This window comes from Neltuma alba, unplaced genomic scaffold (genome assembly GCF_004799145.2).
Source record: "Neltuma alba isolate B1F8T4 unplaced genomic scaffold, ASM479914v2 tig00005275_pilon, whole genome shotgun sequence".
NCBI lineage: Eukaryota > Viridiplantae > Streptophyta > Magnoliopsida > Fabales > Fabaceae > Neltuma > Neltuma alba.
Genome location: NW_021634044.1, coordinates 47,360 through 72,302, shown reverse-complemented (window position 1 = coordinate 72,302; position 24,943 = coordinate 47,360). Strand labels below are relative to the sequence as shown.

Here is a 24,943-nt window from a genome sequence, read left to right as displayed (position 1 = left end):
GTTACAAAAGTACTTTTTAAATGTATTTTTTTATAAATCGAGATAATATTTTTCATATATTTGTTTCGTATATGGTAAAATCATTTTTAAAACTATTATTTTGTTTTTATATAGACACATTTTTAGTTACGGATGGAAAACTACGGACGATGACACTGTATAGCATCTGGCATTAGTTTCTGATAAAACTCTGCATGTGAAATTTGGCGATGCTTCATTCAAGACGAGGAAAATTTGACGCTTAAGTAACCTTTTTTTTTTTTTTTGGGGGGGGGGGTGTTGCCCAGTTGCCGGGTTGCATGACAAGTAATCGTGATGTCCAGGTTTCATTTCTCATTTTCTATTATGGTGGAAAAACACTTTTGGGAAATGTCATATCCACGAGGCCGCCCTACTCACGCCTCCTTCTTGTAGACTTGTCCCCATCCACCACCCCTTGTTCATATCTCCACTCCACCAGAAATTGTTTTAAAAATGAAATTGGTGGGGGCAAAAAAACATTTGAAGAACATTATGACGCCACTAATTAGAAAATCAGTAGCTACTTATAAGTTATAAGTTATGATTTCATGTTCATTTTATGAAAATGAATCTTTTGAAATGAAAATTCAGTAAAGTTCTTTGAAATAATCATGTGTAATTCTTGAGTTTATTGCGAGTAATGACTGCTCAAATTTTACACAGCCTTGGATAATACTACCTCTGATCCTTAATATAAGACCCCATTTGACTTTTTGTTTGGTTCTAATTATAAGACCCAAATCCATTTTGTCTCTCATATTTATACATTTTTTTTTCAAGATAGTCCTTCTAATAATGATAGTTTTAGCCAATACACTTAATTAGCAAGGATATTTTAGGAATGACAACACTTATTTATTACAAATAACTAACTTAACTTACTTCCTTAATCTCCTCAAATAAGTCAACTGGGTCTTATAATTAGGACCGGAGGTAGTAATACTTAACAACACCACATGATCCAACTCAACCCCCGGCTCGCCACGCAACTAGAAAGGGATCGTGATTGGTGTAGTGGTAACACTTTTCTGCATCTTGCAAAGCGGCTCGGGTTTTCCCAGAAAGACTGGAAAAAGAAAGAATATAATGGTGAGTTCATAAAGAAAATAAAGTCTTTAGCAGCTGAGAAGGCGTGCGCATGAGAGAGGTCGCCAAAAATAGCAAATAGTATTACTAAAGCAATGTTGGCCCACAGTGAAGGAGAAGGGAGCGTGATGCTAACATGGTAGACCCGTTCTTGCAGCTTCTGTCTTCCGTACACTCTAATCTAAACACAAAAGGATGTATCTTCGTTACTCTTCTTCCTTTTACTATGAATGTAAGTCCTAAATCCTAATATTACTCAGAAAGCAATGAGGGTTTTATTGCAAATACTATGTCACAGACATGTACATGCATATACTTCCAAAGACTGATTTAATTTCATGCACCACTGTACGGCCATCGTAATAGGTTGCCACATATGACATTCAGTTCGGAATAATATTGATAAAAGTACTTCGATTCAAACCAAGCCTTCTAATAGCAAGAGGTAGGGGATTAACAACTAAGAAGTACTTCCTTTGCGTTCAAATCAACCTTATCATGAAACGTCGTGATCAATAATTCAATATATATTTAATTGTGATTATGCCTCAAATGAGATTAACTCATCAACTGCAGCCAGATAGGGTACCAAACATGATTAATTATGTGTAAAATACGGAAAGACTAGCTAATTAAGTAATTAGCTTAAAGCTACGGGAGAAATCCACGTCGATCATCCCGGGGAACGCGCAATCGAAGAATAACCAAACTGAATTCTTCATGATAATCTCCGTATAATCTGACACTTTCATGATGAATTCCAAAGTCCCTCTCTCCTTTGAAGTGTGAGGTAATTAAAGGTAATGGGACGGATTCAATAAATCACGACGCTAGACAATGTTAAGTTACTTCGACCTCATTGGTAACTTCTTCCTCCACCTAGTTCTATTGATAATAACAGTTCGTGGAAAACTAACGTTATCGCTATCATTCTTTTTATTGCTTGAAAGAAAGGTGGATCAAACGTCGTCGTCTTCTTGCCTTGGGTTGACAGTGGAAGCTGTCTGGCTGCAAGAGACGCCACCGGCCACCGCCAACTACTCACATATCCCCACACACACACACACAATCTTAACAGTAAATGATTAAATATAATCTTCATGAGCACCCCTCTAAGTGCTAAGACAATCACGTTAATCTGACTTTCACTTGTTATCCAAGTTACTTTACAGCTGAACATCCTTAACAGCCATCTAAATTCTTGTGCGCGTGGGGGACCGTCATGCACACGACGCCGAAATAAAAACTTTTCCGTATTTGGTAGGTGGTGTACATAAATCGGTTAGCTGTAGGTACAGAACATTGTATTCCGGTTTAGCAAACTTAATGTAGAGCTAAATTCCGGAATCGACAGGAAAATGCTCTGATTGGATTGGGAAAATGATTGTCCAAATCAGACAGGAGATCAAGGCCCAATTAAATTGACTTTTACACCACTCCAGTTGGGTTAACTGGGTCCCCGTATACTTTTTTGAGACATACAGTTACCTAATCGACTGAACGTAACCTTTTGATTCAGTATAAGAAGCAAAGTTTTGCTCTGACGAGGCACTCCACTTCAAGTCATTAATGAACTTGGAGTTATACTCCTAGTTCTGTTCCATATCGAGTCTTCAAAATATACACACACGCGATTCGAGGATATGGGTGCTTTGTTTCGTCCACCGGCTGCATATTTAGGAGCTTTTCTTCTGGCCATCAGCTCCCTTAGCTTCTTCCCTGACATTGTGGCTGCAAAGCATGGACCAATAACAAGACACTACACATTTAATGTATGCTTCTTAATCTCGAATAGTCATTACTAGTATGATGATTTAACAGTCATTTCCTCACAATAAGTAAGATTTTGACACCATCTGGTGTTCAAATCTAACAGGTAAGGATGCGAAACGTGACACGGTTGTGCCACACGAAGAGCATGGTAACGGTGAATGGAAAGTACCCTGGGCCTCCTATCGTTGCTAGAGAGGGAGACCAAGTAGTGGTCAAAGTGGTTAATCATGTTCAATACAATGTTAGCATCCACTGGTGAGCACTATATATAGCTTTTAACACTAACTTGAAATGATTCTGATCAACACATATATATTCATGCTTTGACTACTGTTTCCATGCTGGCGACAGGCACGGGATTCGACAACTTCAGAGCCAATGGTCAGATGGACCAGCATACATAACTCAGTGCCCAATCCAAACTGGCCAGAGCTACGTTTACAACTTCACAATAATTGGCCAAAGGGGTACTTTGTTTTGGCATGCTCACGTCTCATGGCTTAGAGCGACCCTTTATGGACCCATCATCATCCTTCCAAAGCCTGGAGTTTCTTACCCTTTTGCCAAGCCATACAAGGAAATTCCCATCTTGTTTGGTACAGATTAAACCATACCATGCACCTTCACAGATAATGACTCAACCCCTTTCCATTTCCGGATGCTAAGAGCTTTATTTTCTAATTTTATCGCAGGTGAGTGGTGGAATGTAGACACAGAGGCAGTAATAAGCCAAGCTCTTCAGACTGGTGGCGGCCCTAACGTATCTGATGCATACACCCTGAACGGACTTCCTGGTCCGTTGTATAATTGCTCTCAGAAAGGTTTGTGTATATATGTAAAGTTGTAGAGTAGTAATACTTACTACCAAAACTCTCATTTTAGCTGAAAATTATTGAAGTCCACCTGTGCTTTCTTCTTACAGAAACGTTCAAGCTGAAAGTGAAGCCTGGGAAAACTTACCTCCTACGATTGATCAACGCTGCACTCAACGATGAGCTCTTTTTCAGTATAGCAAACCACAGCCTCACAACTGTGGAGGCCGATGCCCTGTACGTCAAACCTTTTAAAGCCAACATACTGCTCATAGGCCCAGGGCAGACCACAAATGTCCTCTTGAAGGCTAAACCAAACCAACCAAATGCCCGTTTCCTTATGGCAGCTAGACCTTATAACACTGGCCTTGGGACTTTCGATAATACCACCACCGCAGGTGTTCTGGAGTACGAAGGCACATCAAAATCCTCTCCCCTAATCAGACCAACCCTCCCAGCCATAAACGACACTTCATATGCTGCCAATTTCAGTTCTAAATTCCGCAGCTTAGACAAGCCACAAGTCCCTCAAACTGTAGACAAAAGCTTTTTCTTCACTGTCGGCCTCGGAAGCAGCCCGTGTCCTAAGAACCAGACTTGCCAGGGTCCTAATGGTACCAAGTTCGCTGCTTCCGTGAACAACATATCCTTTGCAATGCCCACTACGGCAATGCTACAGTCCTATTATTCCAGGAAATCAAATGGGGTTTTCACCACTGATTTCCCAAGCCGTCCTTTGATTCCTTTTAATTACACGGGCACCCCACCCAACAATACAATGGTGATGAACGGGACCAAAGCGGTGGTGCTTCCGTTCAACACGAGTGTGGAATTAGTAATGCAGGACACAAGCATTCTTGGAGCCGAGAGCCACCCTCTCCATCTCCACGGATATAACTTCTATGTGGTGGGGCAGGGTTTTGGTAACTTCGATCCCAAGAAAGACCCAGCTAGCTATAATCTTGTGGACCCAGTGGAAAGGAACACCGTGGCAGTGCCATCTGGTGGGTGGGTAGCTATTCGTTTCTTCGCAGATAATCCAGGTCAGTATATTACACTGCTCATTCAAGTAATTATTAGTCGGACCGCTCCAAAATGCTGCGATTACTGTTTCATTAATTAATTATATTACGTTTTGTGATGCAAATGAACAGGAGTGTGGTTAATGCACTGCCATTTCGAAGTGCATCTGAGCTGGGGGTTGAAGATGGCGTGGATTGTGCTGGATGGAAAGCAACCGAACCAGAAGTTACCTCCTCCCCCCGCCGATCTTCCCAAGTGCTGATTCTTTTTAAGCTTAACCCTCAACTTCAACCATTCCCCAAAAACTGATGCCCGTTTGCCTTTCATTTTCCTTTTCATTTTTTATGCTGTTTTCCCTCTCACTCACCATATCTTCCGGAGTTTATCGATCAGTCGAAGAGATTGTTCGTAGTTGATATTGTTTTTGTGTTAAACTTGAACCAGAAGCTTCTGTACGAAGCATTGAGTGTAATAATTTGCGAGGAATAAAGTTACACCGTCGTTTGCTTTCTGTTTCTCTCTGACTCTATCATGTTTTTGGACAACAAAACTTATTTTTTCAGGCAGAAAAAATTTATATCAAATAAAATATTCTATCGTTAGAATAAAGTCCGTATCAAAGAAAGCATTTTATCGTTAGAACAAAAAGATTAAATATACCTATAAATTAATAATTTACGCCAACGCTTTATTGTTTGCATGCACCTTAGTCTTGTCTCTTTTATAACTTTTAACATATTTTAATAATATTAGATATTAAAATGTCAGAATAGTTTAAAAATAAATCATCATATGCATTTCACCCGGGAAAAAAAAAAATCATAATGTGCATCCTATAGGAAAAAATACCTTGGCCGGGATATTTTATTTGGCGGAGATCTTGGCCGGTAGAAGATGGGTCAATTTAAAAAATTAAATTAAAAATATGTAACTCTCTATTAAGAAGTATTTGGACCAAATCATGATTTCTTTATATGTTTATACTTGGAGGAAACTTGTCATTTTCCCGTTGGATTTGAGGATATTAGTTACCTAATTTATTCAGGTTAAAATATAAATCTGCCCCAAAAATTTTTAATTAGAAATATTGGATACACAGAAACTTTTTTTAATATGAATTTGCCTTAAAAGTTTATACTCCTTATTATTAAAAATATTAATGGTTAATAACACAATTTTAAATGTCAATATTAATTTTTTAACAGTAAGAAATAATATTATTATGATTTTGAATTTTTGGATTAAATTTGCATATTAACTCTAATTTATTTCTCAGTATTGAATTTTTTTCATGAACATTGAACAATAAATAAAATGAAATTTTCAAAGATATAACACTTTTATATATTCATATTATATTAAAATGCATGATAAAAATCAAAGGTATGGGAAAAGTTACGGCAAATCCCATAAAATATGTGAAAAAACGTAAAGGATAAAAGAAACCGTACCAATCACTATTAATGGATACTTGGCATGAAATTCATTGTCCCCCGGCGCAACTTGCTTCAAGGAAAAGTGAAGACCAAAACCATGATCATAAGTTTTGAGGCCCAAAGTTGGGGAAAAAGGTGAAAAAATTTCGGGCTGGGCTTTTGGGGGAGGGGAAGGAAGGCTAGGCTTGGTTGAACGCTAATTCAGCCCATTATTCTTTCGTTCTCAAAAATGGCCTGGTCTGGCCCACAAAAAACTATCTTGAAGTTTCTTGGCCCAAAATCATTTCATGAGTTGGCCTTTTTGAGGAAAGAGACTGCGTTTGGACTGGACGCTAATTCAGGCCATCATCTTTTGTTCATAAAAATGGCGTGGTGTGGCCCACACGAAACTATCTTGAATTTTCTTTCCGACACACTGAATTTGTAATTTTACGATAAAAAATCATTAAAATAAAACAACCCCGCCCCGGCCGACGGCGCCAGATGCTTCGAGCCCGAGAGTTGGCGCCTCTGTCCGGTTCATGGTAAAGTCTCGCTTCACTATGCAGCGTCCCCCCTCTCTCTTTCTCTGATAGTAGTATCTTCACTCTCTTTCCCCCAACAGACGCCCGTGATTCGTCGATGCCGTTGCCAACGGCGTTTTATTATCGCATCATACTGTAGTATTTTCATTTCTTCCTCGTATTTTTTCTGCTGAATTTCGCTACTGCCGGGGCATGGTATTAGATTTACCTCACCTTGCCATAGTCTGTTGATTACGATGCATTGCACTCGATTTCAGTTTTCATTTAAACATTCAACTATCTGCACTATGATCAGGAGTCACTTTTCTTCCTCTTACTTTTGCAGGATTTCCAGGGATTCTTAAATGACTTGCAAGATTGGGAACTTTCTCGGAAAGACAAAACGCGAAAAATGAAGTCGCAAGCACTGCAAAAGGAAAAAGTTGGTAATTTTCTTCTTATCTCAGAAGATTTGCGAGTTGTTCTCAGATTTTTTTGTATTTTATTTTGTGAACGAAAACCAGTCATCTAACTATTTCCTTACTGGACTACTATCATTTTGCTGCAAATCTTTTTTCTACGAGTATCAATTTAGGCCTGTGCTGTCGAGACTCGAGTAGAATTGAACAGGCAATCAGATATTATGTTTTAATGAACTTATCGTATCTATTTAGGCTCCACTTTCTTTAGAGGTACTGTTTTTAACTTGAATGAACTTTCTTCCATACCATGTGTCGAGAATCAGGATTAAGAATTAGTGTAGTCTTTCGTACCAGAATGTTTAGTTCAGAGAATGAAGCAGAAAACGGTCCCCTTGTCATGTAGGCGCATTACCAGCAACCAATTAATTTATGTCGTAATCATTTGTTGGATACAGGGATTATAGTTTCATTAATTGGTTTTGCTCTTGTTTCTAATGCTTCATATATTATCACCTTTCATGAATGCTTAGAGAAAAGAAAATGGTAGTCCCCTTGGGATTCATCTATATGTACTTCTTTTCATATAGTTGATTTCATGTATTTGAGAAATATTATGCTTAATAATTTGATGGGAATTTATCAAGTTTTTTTAATTCAAAATACTGTATCAGCCGGTGGGGGGACTGCATCAAGAGGAGAAACTTTTTTTACAGAAAGTACTTCAGGGCATTATGATTTCTCAAGAAATAAAGATTCTTTTGATCATGTCCATAGTAGTTTCACCGCTGAAGATGTCCCCAATGCTGCTTCAGAAAAAGAACTGGTAGTAGCACTATATACTAAGATCTTTTTTCTTCAAATTTGCTATTGCCATCATTCACATTGATGTTCACTTAACCCAACTTTAATTTTCAGGGTAATGAGTACTTCAAGCAGAAGAAGTTTAAGGAAGCTATTGACTGCTATTCAAGAAGTATTGCCTTCTCACCGACAGCTGTGGCATATGCAAATAAAGCAATGGCCTTTATCAAAATCAGAAGGCATGCTTTAACGGATGTGCATTTCATGTTTTTTACAATACGTCTGTTTTAGCTTAGAACATTGTTGAACTGTATTTTGTTGACAGTAGGATTTCAACTGCAAAAGAGACGAAAGTCACTGCAACATGTTGGTTGATATTTTTCTTTCTACCCCCTTTTTATGGGTCTGTAGATTTCAACAGGCTGAGGATGACTGTACAGAGGCCTTAAATCTAGATGATCGTTACATAAAAGCATACTCACGTCGAGCAACAGCCAGAAAAGAACTTGGGAAACTTAAAGAAGCAATGGAGGGTATGTTAAAACTCTAGCTTGATATTTTCCATTAGCAAAGTTAAACATCTCTGATTTATTTTTGAGTTTGTTGACTCTGATTACTGCATAAACTGCAGATGCTGAGTTTGCTCTGCGCCTGGAACCTGAAAATCAAGAAATCAAGAAACAGTATGCTGATATCAAATCTTTGTATGAGAATGTAAGCACCTCAATGGGTGGGTAATATGACTGCAGCACAACTTCTAAATGTGGACCATGAATCATTTGCCAAGGTGGTGCCTTATAAAACTTATGGGATGCTGGCAAACTGCTGCCTCTTATGAAATGGTCAGCCCACCAAAGTATTGGGCCAATGTATATTCATAGCAACCAAATCCTAAAGTTGAAGATATGCTCAAAGCCTTAGTTTTTTTAAAAATGTAGTAAGCTGGTGCAGGACGGGAATGTAAGGAGACCAAGAACCCCGTCATCTTAACTTATGATAAATATCTTTGCAAAAGTCTAGTTGAGAGTTTAGCCGAATAATAAAATTATATTGCTCAAGTGAAATGAAGTCCCAGATTTTATATTGTCTCAATCAAAGGTTCTAGTTGGTAGCTCCAAACATGTGGGATTAAGACTTGTTTTCTGAAATAATATGCCTTTTCAGCCTCTATTACTTTTGTCATTCTCACATCTCCATTGGAGCAATTTATGAATCTTGAAGCTTTTTGGCTATCGTCCAGGAAATTCTTCAGAAAGCGTCTGGAGCTCTGGGAAGCTCTCTGCAGGTAACTCAAAAACTGGGAGAGTCAGCGACAAATACTTATAGGGGAACCGTCCATCCTGTTCCAAACGTTGCTGAAAAATCAGGGGCTGCTGACCTTCAAGATCACACGAAGGTACTAATAAGCAACTCCCTCGTACTCTGGTGTCAAAGGAAGTTGTTCTTGGGGTTGCTTATTTCACACACCATATTTCTGAATTCTTTCCCCTAATTTGTCAAAAAAGAAAAAAAAGAGGAAGAAGAAGAGAAATTTCATGTTTATGGTTAAAACCGCACTGAAGACCACCATTGTCTAATTTGCAGTTTGCCCCAATAAAAATTGTATGGATCCAGGTATCAGATATCTGACGTGATGTTATTTGCGGTACTGAGAGTAGGTTTTGCTCACTATTTTGATGTGTGGCATACTAGAAAGTACATGCTTCTAATTCATAATTTACGTAGTTGATTGGCATAAATAAAAAGTCAATAACTATTATGGCTTATTAAAATTCATAACTCAAATTCTTTGTTCAAATGGCGGACAATTATTTATGCTTAATTCACTTAAAAATATGTGCCTAAACAATATTTATGATGATCTCTCCATATTCTCAATTCCATTATTGTCCCATCTTTCCTGTCGTGACTCCATCAATACTTATCTCTCTCTCCCTTTTTTTTTTGGCCCGAAAATGAATTAAAACTTAATTAAAATCAAGCCTGGAGGACGAGAAATTGTGAGTTTCTGTCCTGGAGTGTGGGGAGTGTTATGGTTTAATGTGAAATCCTCCCTAAACTTATGAAAAGCCTTTTTTACCGAGACATTTCCATTCTGCCTTGAAGCATTTGGTTTTTCTTATGTCTATTAAGATATTTTCTGTAATGAGTTCCCTAAGCAAATTAATATTATTTCAGGTTCAATGCTTTTGTTGAAAAAAATATTTTGTAAATTCCCACAGCATGTAGAACTTTATTAGGGCCTCTTATTTCTTTTTGCCTTTTCACTTTTGTATTTGTTTTCAGAAACAGGAAACAAGCATGCAACTAATGGGTATCTATTGTAATTAACTTCTCGTTTTGCATCTCCAACAGGGACATAACAGAATTAACAAGCAAGAAATGAAGGCATCCGTTCAACATCTTGCTTCACATGTGGCTTCTCGAGTTATGGCTGAAGCTGCAAAAAATATAACACCGCCAAATTCAGCTTATCAGTTTGAGGTCTCGTGGAGAGGGTTTTCAGGTGATCCTGCCCTGCAGGCTCGTCTGTTAAAGGTATTTAGTGTGATGCACTTGTCACTTCTGCTTTAATTTGTGTCAGTTTCAATCAAGCTAAAGCACCTTGTTTGTTTATTCTTGGTCCTCAGTAGTATCCTACTTTTTCTAATAAACTATGATGGTTCTCCTATGTCATATGTTAGGCCATATCTCCTCAAGATTTACCGAAGATATTCAAAAATGCCTTATCTTCTGCACTACTAATGGACATAATTAAGTGTGTGGCATCCTTTTTCACGTAAGCAGTTATCTCAGAATCTGTATCAGTTGTATTGAACCGTGTTTGAGCTTTACTAAACAATGTCTCCGTGTGTGTGTTTGGCAGTGAAGATACAGCTCTGGCTGTCAGTTACATTGAACACTTGACTAAGGTTTCAAGATTTGACATGCTCATTGTGTGTCTTACATCAACAGATAAGCATGGTATGTTTATTATTCAGTTGTCAAATTCAAGCACTTACTATTGCCCTATTTTGAGAATCTGTTAAACTAGAACTGAAGTTGCAATATATATATATATTATATTAAGAACGAGAAATCAGAGATGGTTACAGTAAGGATGATATTAGGGTTCTCCCATGGGAATGAATCCTCGTTATATGAACTTCATCTTAACTCCGACTTCTACACTTCCTTCAACACGAGTACTTCTTTTTCAAGGCTATGAGTCAAGTAATAACCATATCCTAACCCATTTTTCTTGTAGCAGTAGCAATTCCTTTCTTTCAACTTATCACGCTTCCAATGCAAACGTGATTTAACTGAGTACCTAGCTTATTTACAGATCTGCGCAAGATCTGGGAGGAAGTGTTCTGCAACGAGGCAACTCCAATGGAGTATGCAGAGATTCTTGATAACCTCCGATCCAAATACTGCATTGAACATTGACATTCATAGTGCAGGATGGATGTTATCTATATGGCTGCTATTTCTACTTGTAAATCATCATGATATTAAAATGTTTGAGCATCATTGACTCTTGAGGTTGACAATTGTAAGCTATTAGCAAAAGAAAAGGATCCTCTTGCAAATCCCATATATTGTTTTAACGTCTTGTTTAAGGATTCACCATATGTTGCGTTTCTTGATAATTTTTCTCTGAAAGTTGTACTGTAGGATTTAGATGCCTTGTCTTAATGTCGAGTTTGCCGGGGGGAAAAGGAGGGAATCTTCCGTCCTACCCATCCTCCATCCGGAAGCGCCCAGATGTTCAATGCAAGTCCGGGAGAAATTATGATTGGCTGACCTATTCTCAAGCGAGCAGGATATTTAATCCAACTTAATGAATCATTATTGCGCTTCATGTCTCACCCACTCCCATGGACCATCGGGGATCGATCACCATATCTGTCTGGCAGACATTATTGTGGCTGCCATAGTTAATGATCAGGTGGGACATCCTCGCTAAAGTTCGCTGGACCGCAAGGGCCCATGGGGTGGCATTGATACGTGTCATTTTGCGCACCTTGAAGAGCACCAATGTTCTAACTGATGGTGCGTTTGACTATTGGAATACGGGTGTGTTTGGGATAGCGGTGGCAGAAGTAGCTTTTTTTCAATCTGACTTTTATAGAAGTCAGATTGAGTAAAAGTCAGATAGGGTAATGTGATTTATGTTTGGATTGGGTTTTAGAAAAAAGTCAGTTTGAGAAGTTGAAACTTGTTTGGATGATAAATGTAAAAGTAAGTTTGAATGTAAAATGACTGAAAAGGATATAAACTTTATTAAACAATATATATTTATTTTATATATTTATAATTTGATAAGTTAGAGAAAAATTAAAATTAAAATTATAAAAATAAAAATATTTATTTTTTAAAGAATAAATAATTTATTTTTTAAAAAATGATTTTATTATTCAAAAAATAATTTTTTAATATTAAAAACTAATTAGCTGGATTGAAAAAAAAAAAAAAAAGAACTCACATAATGTATTCTCTCCACTCCCTCACTCATGGGCCCCACGAAGGGCGTAGTGGAGAAGCTGCACGAAGACGGAAAAGCTGAAAGCGGAGAAGCTGAAGGCAGCAGCTTATGAAAAAAAAGTCCATTTCCGCATAAGTCCATTTATCTTCACGGTGGATCCAAACGAAGTCACTTTTTTCAGCTTTTACCGGTGGAGAAGTTAGTTTGAGGGCCCTCACCGTGATCCTAAACACACTCACATCAGTGATAGAGATTGCGGTGGTATAATTTATCATTCTCGGGTTCTTCAGGTATGGCGTGAAACGAGGAATGGTTTTTTTAAAAAAAAAGAGGGAAAAAACTCTGTAAAATTCCTTGACTTCATCAAAAGATTCCCACCGCGACAAGCTTACTCGATTAAATTTGTTCCTAAGCAAGGGCAGCGATGATTGGACATTCTGAACGTGGTGCAAAATGGAGTGGTGCAAAATGGATAATTAAGTATCATCAATCAATCAAAACTTAAAATACTTATTTGTTTAAAAATAAGCTGGATATGATATTATAGTATATGGTGGTATTCAATTAATAAGATTTGAATAATATTTTAATTGAAACTTAAATATATTAAATTAAATAAAAAATATTATAAATAAATAGATTTTCAATTGGAGGTTTAGACAAAGAAAATATAATTAATTTTGAATTTGAATAATATCTTAATTTGAATTTGAATATGTTGAATTAAATGAGAAATATTATAATTAAATAGTGTGTCAATTGAAGGTTTTAAGAGAGAAATAAATAATTAATTTCAATTTTTTTTATTTCTCCTAGATTTTGAACATCTAATTCAAATACATTTGAATAAATAAAAAAATAATACTCTTATAAGAAGTAAATCTTGATCCGTTGTAAATAATATGATTTATTATAATTTTAAATCTAATCAAATATGCTAAGCGGAATACCCAAGGAGAAACTTCTAGTTAATTCATTATAAGATGTATGGCCGTTTAGAATAGCTTATAAGTAACTTTTTAATCGTAATTTACAGAATATGAAATAAACATGTGAGAGGATAAAACGTGTTTATAGATAATTTTAAATGTTATCCCAAACAGACCGAAATTGGAATTATTTGGCCATGTGCACCGCTCGCAAGGCATCGCCGGTTTCCCGTGTTTGCAAAATAACAAGACACGGGAGATATCGGTGGTTTACACTTCACTCTTAATAGGCCACAGACTACAAGAGGCATAATTTATTCATCTAGGTAATCCTTTGTCTTTGTCCCTTTATCTATAGTATTAAAATATATCTATAAAATTTGTCGGACTCATTTGAAATGAAACGGGAACAACAAAAAATATTATAGATGAAAAATATTGCCCCTACTTTCAATTTTTTTCCCATTCAAAAGACACTTTACCAAAAAAAAAAAAAGCAATAGATTCTACTCCTGTTAATCCTATCTCTAAGATTATATTCATTAATTCTTAATACAAGATCTCCGACAAAATTTAATGCAATATTAGATTTATTTTTAAAAGTGCTATTTTCTTTCACAATGACTGCAAGCTTCATCGTTTGCAAAACACTAATGATTAAGATTAATTTTAAAAATTGAAAAAAAATTCACAATAAAAAACTGGTAGTTGGTTGCATCATTTTTAAGTCGAGACGAGCAACAGAGCAAGTGGTAAGTTTATCCACGACAGTCAACGATGCCGGATGATCAAGTGAAAAAACCGCGAAAGAGGTCGAAGAATCAAGAATGAGGGGGTGTTTGGCAAAACCAAAACCTAGGTTTCAGAATCACTTTTCTGCAAAACGAGGTAACCTCCTCCACATATTTACTTCGTAATCCGTAAAAACACTTCTGAAATCATGGTTTGGTTTCTATCCAAACAGCCCCTGAATTATGACTTGCTGTAGCCTGTAGTTAGCAACTGGGGGAGATGGGGATTTTAAAACGGAACTGCGATGCAATTAAAGACGTTCATTTATTTATCACTTGAAACGGCCTGGACTCGGGAGGGACAAGTGGTAAACTTTACTTATTTGGAGACGCTGGAAGTTTGAAACTTTTTTTTTTTTTTTTTAACAGAGAAAGTTTGAAACTCTAGTTTTAAACTTGAGCTTCGGGTTAAACCGCTGAAGAGAAGTAAGACTTCTATCCACGGCAGAAAAAGGAAAGACAGAAGAAGACAAAATTTCAACATCGGTTCCCCGAAAGCGTGCACAAGGCATCGTGAAAATAACCCCTATCCAGATCTGCGATTATTATGCCTAGTAGTCTAGCTTGCTTCCCAACCCAATAATAATTTCCCCTTCCTGGTTCTGGTGACAGCTTCGAGCGCCACCACCTACAGAAAAGTTTAAGATTTTCTTAAATTTGAAAAAATGCCTCTCCTTTCGCCTACTCTTTGCAAGCACCCAATAAAAAGACCCCTGCTCTACTTTTTCAGTCAAATTGTGCAATAGAAAAGAAAAGACGCTGACACCGATCACGTGATCTAGCTCGTAGTCTCTCATCTTAATCCACAGCCTTTTTCGGTTCGAGTTTGGTTGCTCGTTGGCTCTTCGCTATTCGCAGCCGCTCGCTCACTTCACAGTTCGTCTCCATTGCGTGCTCTTTTGCCTAGTGAACTCTGGGGACCATTCCCCACTTTCGCTTTCCCGATCTGCTTCCGCAGGGCTAGGTATACTTTGCCGGTTTTCTTTTCTTTTCTAGAGTTCTCAGAAATGTCGTTGAATCGACCACAGGCGTCCTAGAGAGTCCCTGACGAGGAGGGGTGGCATTATTTTGCATTGTCGTCTCCTGGTTCTAGTTGCTATCTAGAATAATCTCGGTACAGTGTGTGGCACTCAACATGTTTCTTTTCTACTTTTCTAGTTGTGCCTTGCTTTACTCCTCTAGTAGCTGGTTTTCTTCGCATCTCACATTTTTTTCGTTTCCGCTGCTACTCAGTCTGTACTGTGAACTCTGGATGGGTTGCATTTTGCTTTAGCGTTGTCTTGCCTTTCATCTTTTCGCCTCACTGATTCGAGATTTTTCTGTGTCATACTTTCGCTACTTGTTTTGCTAAACCGTCAAAGTCATCCTTTTCCGGGTCTGATTGTCCATTTTTCTTGTATTTTTCTTTTGAAAATGTGCAGGAAATGGGTTTCATCTCCCAGAAGGTCTTTCCAGCATGCGGAAACATGTGTGTCTGCTGTCCTGCTTTGAGGTCGAGATCTCGCCAACCGGTTAAGCGCTACAGAAAACTATTGGCTGATATGTTTCCGAAATCCCCAGTACTTATCTTACCTTTTCTTTTAGATTAATCCTGTAACCCCTTTGAGTTTCTATCGGCTTGCCATTTTGATAGCCCACTATTGTGACTGATTTTTGCTGGCTAATGGTTCTATGGTTCTTACAATACATATTCGGGCGGTGAATGCAAGCTGTTCTCATTACTAGGGCATGATCCTCGCTGTGCTAAAATAAAACCCTGCTTTTGTCTATTTTTGGACCTTTTATAACCAAATGCGGACATTTGTCTTGCCATTTTCCTTGAGTTGGTGCATAACTAGAACTATTTAAGCGCTGCTAACTACGGGGGCTATCCAAGGCAAAGAACACAGTTTTTAATTGTACTTGGCATTTGAAAAGGCATGTTTTTTGCAGCTCGTTCCCATTGCTTTGTACGAGCAAGAGCCTCTCGTATCCTTGACTTGATCATATGCTTTTCAGGATGGGCCTCCAAGTGACAGGAAGATTATCAAATTATGTGAATATGCATCAAGAAACCCAGTCCGAATCCCCAAGGTATTTGATAATATAGATTCAGTATTGTATCTTGTATATGTGAAGATTAAGCGGATTAAAAACAAAAAACTAAAGACAAAAAATGGACATACTTGGATGAAGTGAATCAATTGCTGAAGTACATCATGTCTCCCTATTCTGCTAGATTGCAAAATATCTTGAAGAAAGATGCTACAAAGAGCTCCGATCTGGGCACGTCAGACTTGTAAATATTGTGACAGAAGCTTTTAACAAGTTGCTTTCCATGTGTAAGGTGCAGATGTAAGTTTTTCAGGATTAATGAGTTTATATTTCCACATTCTGATGGGGCATTGCCATTTTTATATAAATGCTATATTGTTTGCTTATCATGTACTGCCCCTTAATCTGAGAGTAGTTCGTAACTTTGTATGTGGTTCTTCTTGTATTACATTAATGCGTTCTGTGCATTGCAGAGCTTACTTTGCTGTCAATGTTCTTAATGTTATTTCTGAGCTCTTGGGATCTTCTAAGCATGATGACATTCGGACCCTTGGATGCCAAATCTTAACGACATTTATCTATAGTCAGGTACGGAACACAATCAGAAGTCTTGGCCTTTGTGCTGTTTGCTCATGTAACTTGTGCATGGTTGTACTTTGTTTAAATCAATTTTTTACTTAGAATTGACTGTAATGTTAACCAGGAAAAGGACTGACCCTTCATTTTTCTTCATCTTCTTGTGAGGAAAGGAGGGATAGATCAAGCATTTATTTAATGATGATAAATTGATCTGTGTATCATGCATCTTGACATCTGTAATATGGATAAGGAAAGGGTAAAGGGTATTTTAGTACTAGAGTAATCTAAAGTGAGTAAAAGCATATATACGACATTCATAACCTTGCAGGTCGCCAACTAGTAGCTGATAGATCAAGCATTTATTTAATGATGATAAATTGATCTGTGTATCATGCATCTTGACATCTGTAATATGGATAAGGAAAGGGTAAAGGGTATTTTAGTACTAGAGTAATCTAAAGTGAGTAAAAGCATATATACGACATTCATAACCTTGCAGGTCGCCAACTAGTAGCTGATCCTTCATTTTTCTTTGTTCTCCTGTGGGGAAGGGAGAGGGGTAGATTAAGCATTTGTTCATACCACTTTCTAGTATAGTTATAATTACAACTTGGTAGCTTTCATCATTTCTGTCATACACTGTTATTCTGTTCATCTATTGACTTGATAATTGTACAGGCAGATACCACTTATGCTCACAACATTGAGAAATTGGTGAGGAAAGTATGCATCCTTTCACAGGAGCATGGTGAATCACATGCAAAGTGCTGTTTGAGGGCAGCAAGCCTGCAATGCCTCTCAGCTATGGTAATGAAAGCTTTATTTGATTTCCTTTGCATTTCAAATTTACAACAGTTGTTGCTTTCTAGTATCTTTGGTTTCATTCTTGTGTTGATTTTGCCCCTTTCCTCCTTTGATAAGAGTAATTTTTCATTTTCATGCCCTTGTTCTTGGCAGATATGGTTTATGGCTGAATTTTCGCACATCTTTGACGACTTTGATGAGGTGAGTTATTCAGTTGCTTAACCATGGGACCACTATAGATGTTAAGTAAACTCTGTGGTCATATTGCTTGAGGCATATCTTGTATGTTTCTTTTCCTCTCTGTCTTCAAACATTTAAGATTAGATGATTATGGTGGAAATGTGTGCTTTTCTGGAAAACGTATTATAATTATTATTTGTTGATCAGTTGCTCTTTGTAATTTCATGTATTGAATTCCTGCTTGTAATTTCATTTGATATCCTTGTTATGTTGGTTCTTTCTAAATGCAGATTGTCCATGCCACCTTAGATAATTATGGGAGAGCTAGGTATGGTGAAGGCGATGACATCAGGGCAGAGCCTCGTCATAATTGGGTGGATGAGGTTGTCCGATGTGAAGGGTGGGGTGGTGCAGTCATTGGTAATGAGAACCGCTTTAGTAGCTTGATTCTCCAGCCTCGGCCAGAAATAAAGGATCCTTCCCATTTGAATAGGTAGATGGTCATTATTCAAGATCTTAAAATGAGTTTTTTTAAATATTTGTGATAAATTTTAATTTAAATCCTGCTGCTTGCTTCAGTTACACATTTTATTTTCCCTGATAATATCTATTACGCAGTTTGTTATTAGATTTCTTCTGTATTTTGCTTTATAATTGTAGAGAAGAAATTGAGAAACCAGAAATTTGGGCTCAAATATGCATTCAAAGAATGGTTGAGTTGGCGAAGGAAAGCACAACCATGCGCCGTGTACTTGATCCAATGTTCGTCTACTTTGACTCTGGACGTCATTGGCATCCTCAGCATGGGTTAGCAATGATGGTTCTATCTACCATGGCATATTTTACTGATAATTCAGGTACCAGTCTCTCAATAACTCCTGACAGAAATACTGGCGGGGAATAAATTATTGTGGATTTGCTGTAATATTCTAATTTTTCTCTCGTTTTAATTGTTATTCCCTAGAGAATCAGGTGTTAATTCTGGCTTCTCTGATTCGTCATTTGGACCACAAAAACATTGTGCATGATCCCCAACTTAAAACTAGTGTCATTCAAGTTGCTACCGGTTTAGCTATGCAAATTAGGTCAGTTAGAGGGTTGGTGGAGATTGGTTTTGTTGGTGATCTTTGTCGGCATCTTAGGAAAAGCCTTCAAGCCTCCAGTGAATTGGTTGAAGAGCAAGAGCTAAACTTGAATATCATGCTTCAGAATTCCATTGAGGAATGCTTACTAGAAATTGCAAAAGCGGTGGGTTTATAGTGAGCAGTTCTTTGTCCTTTTATTTTATCCACAAATTCAATTTTTACAATAGATTAGGTCATTGCCTTCTGCTACTAAAATACTTCCTCTTCCTGGGATGACTAGATTATTGATGTTCGGCCACTCTTTGACTTGATGGCAATAACCCTGGAAAATTTGCCAGCTGGCATTGCGGCCAGGGCAACCATGAGATCGTTGATAATACTCTCCCGTATGATAGCTTTGGCTTTACTCCGTTCACATGCACAGCAGGTGAGATGAACTTCTCATGATCATTTTGTTTAAATAAAGAATGCATACTACAAATTTGAAGCAGAATTTTAACTAATTAAAATTTTTGCTATTTGTTTCTGTTTTGATCAATCAGACTGAACCATGCTTGTGTGAACTTTTCTTATGCTTATGTTATCTTGGAATACACTGGTTGACCATTTATGGTGATTTCATGCAGGCATTCCCTGAAGTTCTTCTTGTGCAACTCTTGACAGTGATGCTGCATTTGGATGTTGAGGCTCGTGTTGGAGCACACCAGATATTTTCTATGCTTCTTTTTCCAAATTCCTACCATCCTCATGAATATTCAGACCAACACAAAAAATGGCATACCCCTACTTCCACTGGATCTGCATATGCATCTGCTTCAGTTTCAGCTTTGCTTGAAAAGCTCCGCAGAGGTAGTGATGGAACAAAGACAGGGAATCATGGCCAAGCTGTTCTTGATGATTATAAGGAGAGGGATATTGTGGAAGATTGGAAGCAGGGTTGTAGCTTGAAGAATTCACCTAACTTTTACAGACTGAGCTCTATCATTGATAAGACTACTGGATCATCAAATCTGACTGACATGGTAAGCATCTGCAATTGGTTTTGATGAATGGATTTTGTTATTTGTCATTATACTATAGTCAATATGGATCTTTGGCAAAATATAAGGTTTGGTGTTAAATTGGCTCAGGAACCAAACGTCTTGAAGCTAAGTGAAGATCAAATTGCCCAGTTGCTTTCTTCCTTTTGGGTTCAAGCCAATCTTCCAGATAATTTGCCTTCAAATATTCAAGCTATAGCTCACTCCTTCATGTTAACACTAACTGCTTTACACACTAAGGTAGATTTTTTCACAGTCCCATTACTTGCTAAGGTAGATTTTCTTATACAGTCCCATTGCTTGCTCTATATACTGTTGTAATTATTCTTGCATATGATTTTTCATGATTACACCTTTTTGGTTAGGTATGTACCATAAATCCAATGGTTGTATGCTTTAATTTGTCTATCAATCATGTCCTCATTATCACTGATAGTTTTGTCATCAGATCTTTCTTGGTTCACATTGCTTAGTTAGTTGTATTTGCATAGGCCGATGGCCTACCTTCTTGTTGGACTTGTATGCTTACACCTACAACAATAATGTGGTACTTATTTTGATAAGAAACTGCATTTAACTGTGGTCAGTATTCATTACTGATTTCGACTTCTGTTTTTGCACCCATGTTTGATTGTCTAAATCTGTTAAAATGTAATGTTGCAGAACCTGAGAGATAAAGATAACTTGGTAGTCCGCTTCTTCCAGCTTCCTCTTTCCCTCTGGAAAATGTTGTTGGAACCAAGCAATGGTGTGACCTGTAGAGAATTTTCCATTTCTGATGTTAGTAAACTCCATTGAAGAGAATATGAAATTGATCAATTAATGTTCTGGCAGGAATGTTGCCTCCAGCTTGTCAGAGGTCTGTATTTGTACTGTCTGCAAGCATGTTGATGTTTGCCAGCAAATTGTATCAGATTCATGAACTGAATGACTTGTTCAAGTCATTAGCAGTATCTGAAGTGAGTGACTGGATTTTTGCTACTTGGCATCTAATGCCTGTTAGTTTATTACTATACCAGCTTTCGTGGTATAAAAGCCAATTTTTTGGGGCATATCTATAAAAATATCTCCTTAACAGTTGGTTGCTTTCCATAAAAACAGATTGATCCATTCTTGGAAACCAGTGATGACTTTCAAGTTTATGCTAAAATCCATGTGGACGCAAGAGAATATGGTACTGCTGCTGATAATCAGCTGGCCATGTCTACAATTTCTGAGTTACAGAACAAAATATGTGAATACAAGCAGGCCATAAAGGATATTTTGGTTCGGAATCTGGCGAACATCACTAAGGTATTGCATTTCATTCAGAGACCTTACCTTATGCTTTACGTACTGCTAGCACTGTCTAATTTTCCCCTTTTATATCTGTTAAGTTGGATGCTGATAGCCTTGCCGCACAATTGGAAGAAGTGTTCAGGCCTGATGAAGAATTTATGTTTGGGCCAAAATCAATTCTTGATCAGAATCACAAGATTATGCATTCCAAGGAATCATTGTCATTTGATGGGGTATATTCTCTCGGCTAATTGACAATTCGAAATTAGTTTTTTTCTCATTGAAGCTCTCTGTGAATATCTGAAGAGTTCAGAATTTCTTCAAAAACACATTTAAAACCAGAGACGTAACCTTGACCTTCAGTTGAAAGATCAACCAGCTGCCACAGAACACCATGGCCAGGGTGTTTCTTTTTTTTTTTGGGTTTTGTGGAATGGTCCCATTTATTGGTGTCTGCATTATGCAGGATTTTCTCTCAAATTCAGTAGCTGAAGATGATGCCACCAGTGAAGCATCTGTTTCTGACGTGTCTCGGTTTGTTCCTAAGATGCCTGCATCCCCAGCTGTGCCCCATCGTCTTATCAGCATTGGACAGCTTATGGAATCGGTATTAGTTTTTCTCCCATGCCTACGTAAATTTTATGAGAGGAATACACTGTAGTTCGCAAACTTTGCTATATCTACCTTAATGTGGATATGCCGGTACAATTACTTGGTTGGTGTTTTGATCTGCTGCTCAGAGAGGGGGGAAAAATCAAAGGATCAGGTAGGGCCCACCGGCCTGTGCAAGTCTCTCTCTGCACAGTACTTTTGCCGCACAAACTGAACCCTGGTGCTATGAAACGCTTAAAATGATATTGCAGCCAGATATTAGGATCAGTGGTTGCCCGAGTTTGAGTGAAACACTTGCTGAATCTCCAAAATTTGCCTGAGGCTAACTTTCCAAGCAATATAACAGGCATTTAGATCACAGAATATGTTTAATATCACTCTTTATTCTTGCCTCTTTTGGTTCCATAACCTGTACTATTGTTCTTACTTTTTAGGCACTAGAGGTAGCTGGTCAAGTAGCAGGAACGGCTGTCTCCACTTCTCCTCTCCCATACAATGCCATGGCTAGCCAGTGTGAAGCCCTTGGGATGTGTGCAAGGAAGAGGCTCTCAAACTGGCTTGCCTACGAGAACCATTACAGTCATACAGATGATAAATCACTTCTGGCATTTAATGAAAAAGGAATTTCAGCAATTGAGAAGGTCGGCCTCATTCTATGTCTAAGAGCCTTTTTTGTTTCATTTAAGCATGTCCGTATAGAGGGTTACTGATTTACTATCTCTCGGTTGCAATAGAAGATTTCATTATTGTCGGTCAGTAATTGCACAAAAACTATGAACAGAACTTTTCAGACTGTTCTAAATATACATCCAACTCTTAAATGTAGTGTAAATTTCTCTCTCCACCTGCATGCAGGTAGCAAATGATGGTGGACATGCCCATGTAGCTGCATTGCCAGGGGACCCATGGCTGGCCATGAAGCTACCTCCTGCAAGTCCATTCGACAATTTCCTCAAAGCTGCTAGGTGTTAGATGATGTGATATTCTTCCCAGCAGTAGTTTTTAAGGATCAGTAGCATAACTTCCATCGTGAAACATGAATATCGCTTTAGATGTGCTTCCGCTTAGATTTATATTCCCAAGAACTTAACTAGTCTTTACCTAACTGCCCCCGCATTGCATAGCATTTACTTGTTATAACCCAGGGAAATTCTGTACTTGAGCCTCTGGATTGGAGGAACTGCTATTCTGAGAGCTGTAAAAAGATTTTAGGCGGGGCACAATGGTCGAATGACTCGTGTAACAAAATTCCTAACTTGGTACCTACTTTGTGGAGCTGATAATCCCCGTGCGGGTTTGATAGGTCTGTTTATATCATTAGGTATTCCAGAACCGGTACTGAATATAACTGCCTGACGACGGCTTTTGTATTTTAGTATGGCTTGCCCTCAATTTTTTTCTCTACTTCAATGAGTAAGACAAGTATTAATGGAACTCCGAAATAAGAGAGTATACGATCCTTTATATTCTTAGACCTACAGAGATATGGATTTTGACGATCTTGTTGAAGATAGATATGCAGGTTAAACGAAGACGGAAATGACCACATAAAATGGGGAGGAAATTGAGAAATGTTGTGACGTCAGGGAGTAGGGTGGTGAGAGGGACGGAGGGTGAGGGGGAGGACACTTTGTGAGGGGGGCCTACTCAATAGATCTTGTAAAGAAGAGATCTTACTTTTCTTTTCGGCCTTTTAAACAAAGGAGCAAACCAGAGAGTGATGGAGGTGGTGAGAGGGACGGAGGGTGAGGGGGAGGACACTTTGTGCAGGAGAGGGGGGCCTACTCAATAGATCTTGTAAAGAAGAGATCTTACTTTTCTTTTCGGCCTTTTAAACAAAGGAGCAAACCAGAGCAAAGTGATGGAGAATTTGTCGGTCAGGTACACGAATGGGGTAAAAGTACTGATCCTTGTTGTGGTGATTTATTGTCCGGGCTCAGCTTTTTTATGAAATCCTTTCCATCTGGGTGTCGTGTTTTTGGAGGGGTGGCCCCATGGTGGTCTGGCGTCACTATAAACTGTTTGTGTCGGCGACTCACAATCTGCTCTAAACTAATTGGCTGTGTCTAGCTGAGCTCTGCTTTTGCTGATGAATTTCTCTAAGAGGCTCTGAAAAAACATGGGAAAAGAAGTTCTTTTGCAGCCACGGGTGATTTATTCCATCATGGAGAAAGATGCGGCTCACCTAGTATTCATTGAATCAGAAGTCATTTAAATGGGGGATTTGGTGGGAAGAAGAGATGAAGTGGATGTTTGCTTGATAGTCACCCTTGCGCTCAAAACATGGGGGTCCAAGCAGTACGGAAAGAAAGGGGTTGCGGTGGAAAAGGGGGAGAAGTATGAATGAAGAGTTGCATGATTGAATCAGAGTGCGACATTGAGGTCCAATTATATTCCAATTTGTGGGGATCTCCCTGTCCTCGCTTGCTTTAGTTTTATTTATTTTATCAGGCGCCTTCTTCCTCTTCTTTCTTTCTCCGCTTAGGACCCCACCCATCTTCTGTTTTTTTTTTTTTTAATCCGTTAAAAAATGGTGAGTGTTCCCATTTTGAGTTTTACCATTTACTTCCTCTTTTGATTTCTTTTTTAAGCTTTCATCAGCTGAATTGAAAAATACTAGTAGTATATATTAAAAAAAAATTTCATAAAACAAAGCTAAATCTCTCAATTCTTAGTACATGATTTGAGGTATGGTCATTCCAACTCATATCATACTAATATATAAATAAGGATTAATATCTGCCCCAGCATCTATTTCTTTGTAGATGTGCTTTTGTCTTCTTCTTTCTTTCTTTTTTTTGTTAGAAAAAAAAATGTGAGCACGGATCATCTCTGCCCTGGCGACTACTTGGTTTAGATTTTACGTTCGGGGAGATTAGTTTGTAGCACGTGCCAAAAAGCTTAATAATGAAAAAATGAAAGGCAGTTTGTGTTGAGAAGGGCAATTGTCACAATCGTTTTCATGCGAAGATTCGCCTCGATAGGCTTCAACCACCTTTCCAGGATATCGCTGGTCGAGTAATTACTGCTTCCCATGTAAAGGTATTTTTAATCCCGACTGAAATCATGATTTTGTCCCTACTCTTTTGTCATATTCCCGACAATTTAAAAAGTGTGTGAATGGATCCAAAATATAATTTTAAAAATAATTTTATAATATATAAAACATGCGAGGAGTTTTGTGAAAATGTTTTTTTAAAGTAATTTGGGATTCCAAACGCTCCTTTAGTCTGCGATAAATTTCTTTTACGTGATATTAAAATCAG

The 24,943-nt window shown here is 37.9% G+C and overlaps 3 protein-coding genes and 1 long non-coding RNA gene across 10 annotated transcripts; 3 read left to right on the top strand and 1 right to left on the bottom strand.

Moving 5' to 3' along the window:
• Positions 1–405: 405 nt before the first annotated feature.
• Positions 406–12,036, bottom strand: LOC114747272 (uncharacterized). The gene is made up of 3 exons (XR_003740362.1): positions 11,935–12,036; positions 3,641–3,644; positions 406–415 (listed from the first exon to the last, which is right to left on the bottom strand). It is a non-coding gene; the product is annotated as an uncharacterized LOC114747272 (long non-coding RNA).
• Positions 2,672–5,230, top strand: LOC114747270 (laccase-17-like). Its single transcript, XM_028935572.1, has 6 exons — positions 2,672–2,879; positions 2,984–3,135; positions 3,232–3,476; positions 3,573–3,701; positions 3,803–4,735; positions 4,847–5,230. Exons 1-6 carry the CDS (start codon positions 2,751–2,753, stop codon positions 4,975–4,977), a joined length of 1,719 nt encoding a protein of 572 aa, XP_028791405.1. The 5' UTR covers positions 2,672–2,750; the 3' UTR covers positions 4,978–5,230.
• On the top strand, positions 6,609–11,519 carry LOC114747271 (RNA polymerase II-associated protein 3). 6 transcript variants are annotated; one of them, XM_028935578.1, is made up of 11 exons: positions 6,609–6,675; positions 7,001–7,100; positions 7,802–7,899; positions 7,992–8,116; positions 8,289–8,410; positions 8,509–8,591; positions 9,118–9,273; positions 10,233–10,415; positions 10,562–10,656; positions 10,741–10,841; positions 11,203–11,519. In XM_028935578.1, the coding sequence occupies exons 1-11, from the start codon at positions 6,673–6,675 to the stop codon at positions 11,304–11,306; spliced, it is 1,170 nt and encodes a 389-aa protein (XP_028791411.1). In that variant the 5' UTR covers positions 6,609–6,672; the 3' UTR covers positions 11,307–11,519. The 6 variants fall into 6 exon arrangements, with proteins under 6 accessions (XP_028791411.1, XP_028791409.1, XP_028791406.1 ...); XM_028935576.1 differs by having other exon boundaries at positions 7,748–7,899; positions 10,744–10,841; XM_028935573.1 differs by having other exon boundaries at positions 7,748–7,899.
• Positions 12,037–14,603: 2,567 nt separating the features above from the next.
• Positions 14,604–23,052, top strand: LOC114747268 (uncharacterized). Of its 2 annotated transcripts, none has more exons than XM_028935570.1 (20): positions 14,604–15,029; positions 15,487–15,624; positions 16,064–16,138; positions 16,284–16,399; positions 16,573–16,687; positions 17,357–17,485; positions 17,636–17,683; positions 17,953–18,155; positions 18,323–18,519; positions 18,627–18,910; positions 19,028–19,174; positions 19,374–19,769; positions 19,878–20,027; positions 20,451–20,535; positions 20,622–20,746; positions 20,889–21,080; positions 21,164–21,298; positions 21,532–21,672; positions 22,112–22,318; positions 22,533–23,052. In XM_028935570.1, exons 2-20 carry the CDS (start codon positions 15,490–15,492, stop codon positions 22,647–22,649), a joined length of 2,997 nt encoding a protein of 998 aa, XP_028791403.1. In that variant the 5' UTR covers positions 14,604–15,029; positions 15,487–15,489; the 3' UTR covers positions 22,650–23,052. The 2 variants fall into 2 exon arrangements, with proteins under 2 accessions (XP_028791403.1, XP_028791404.1); XM_028935571.1 differs by lacking the exon at positions 14,604–15,029 and adding an exon at positions 15,083–15,179.
• Positions 23,053–24,943: the final 1,891 nt, after the last annotated feature.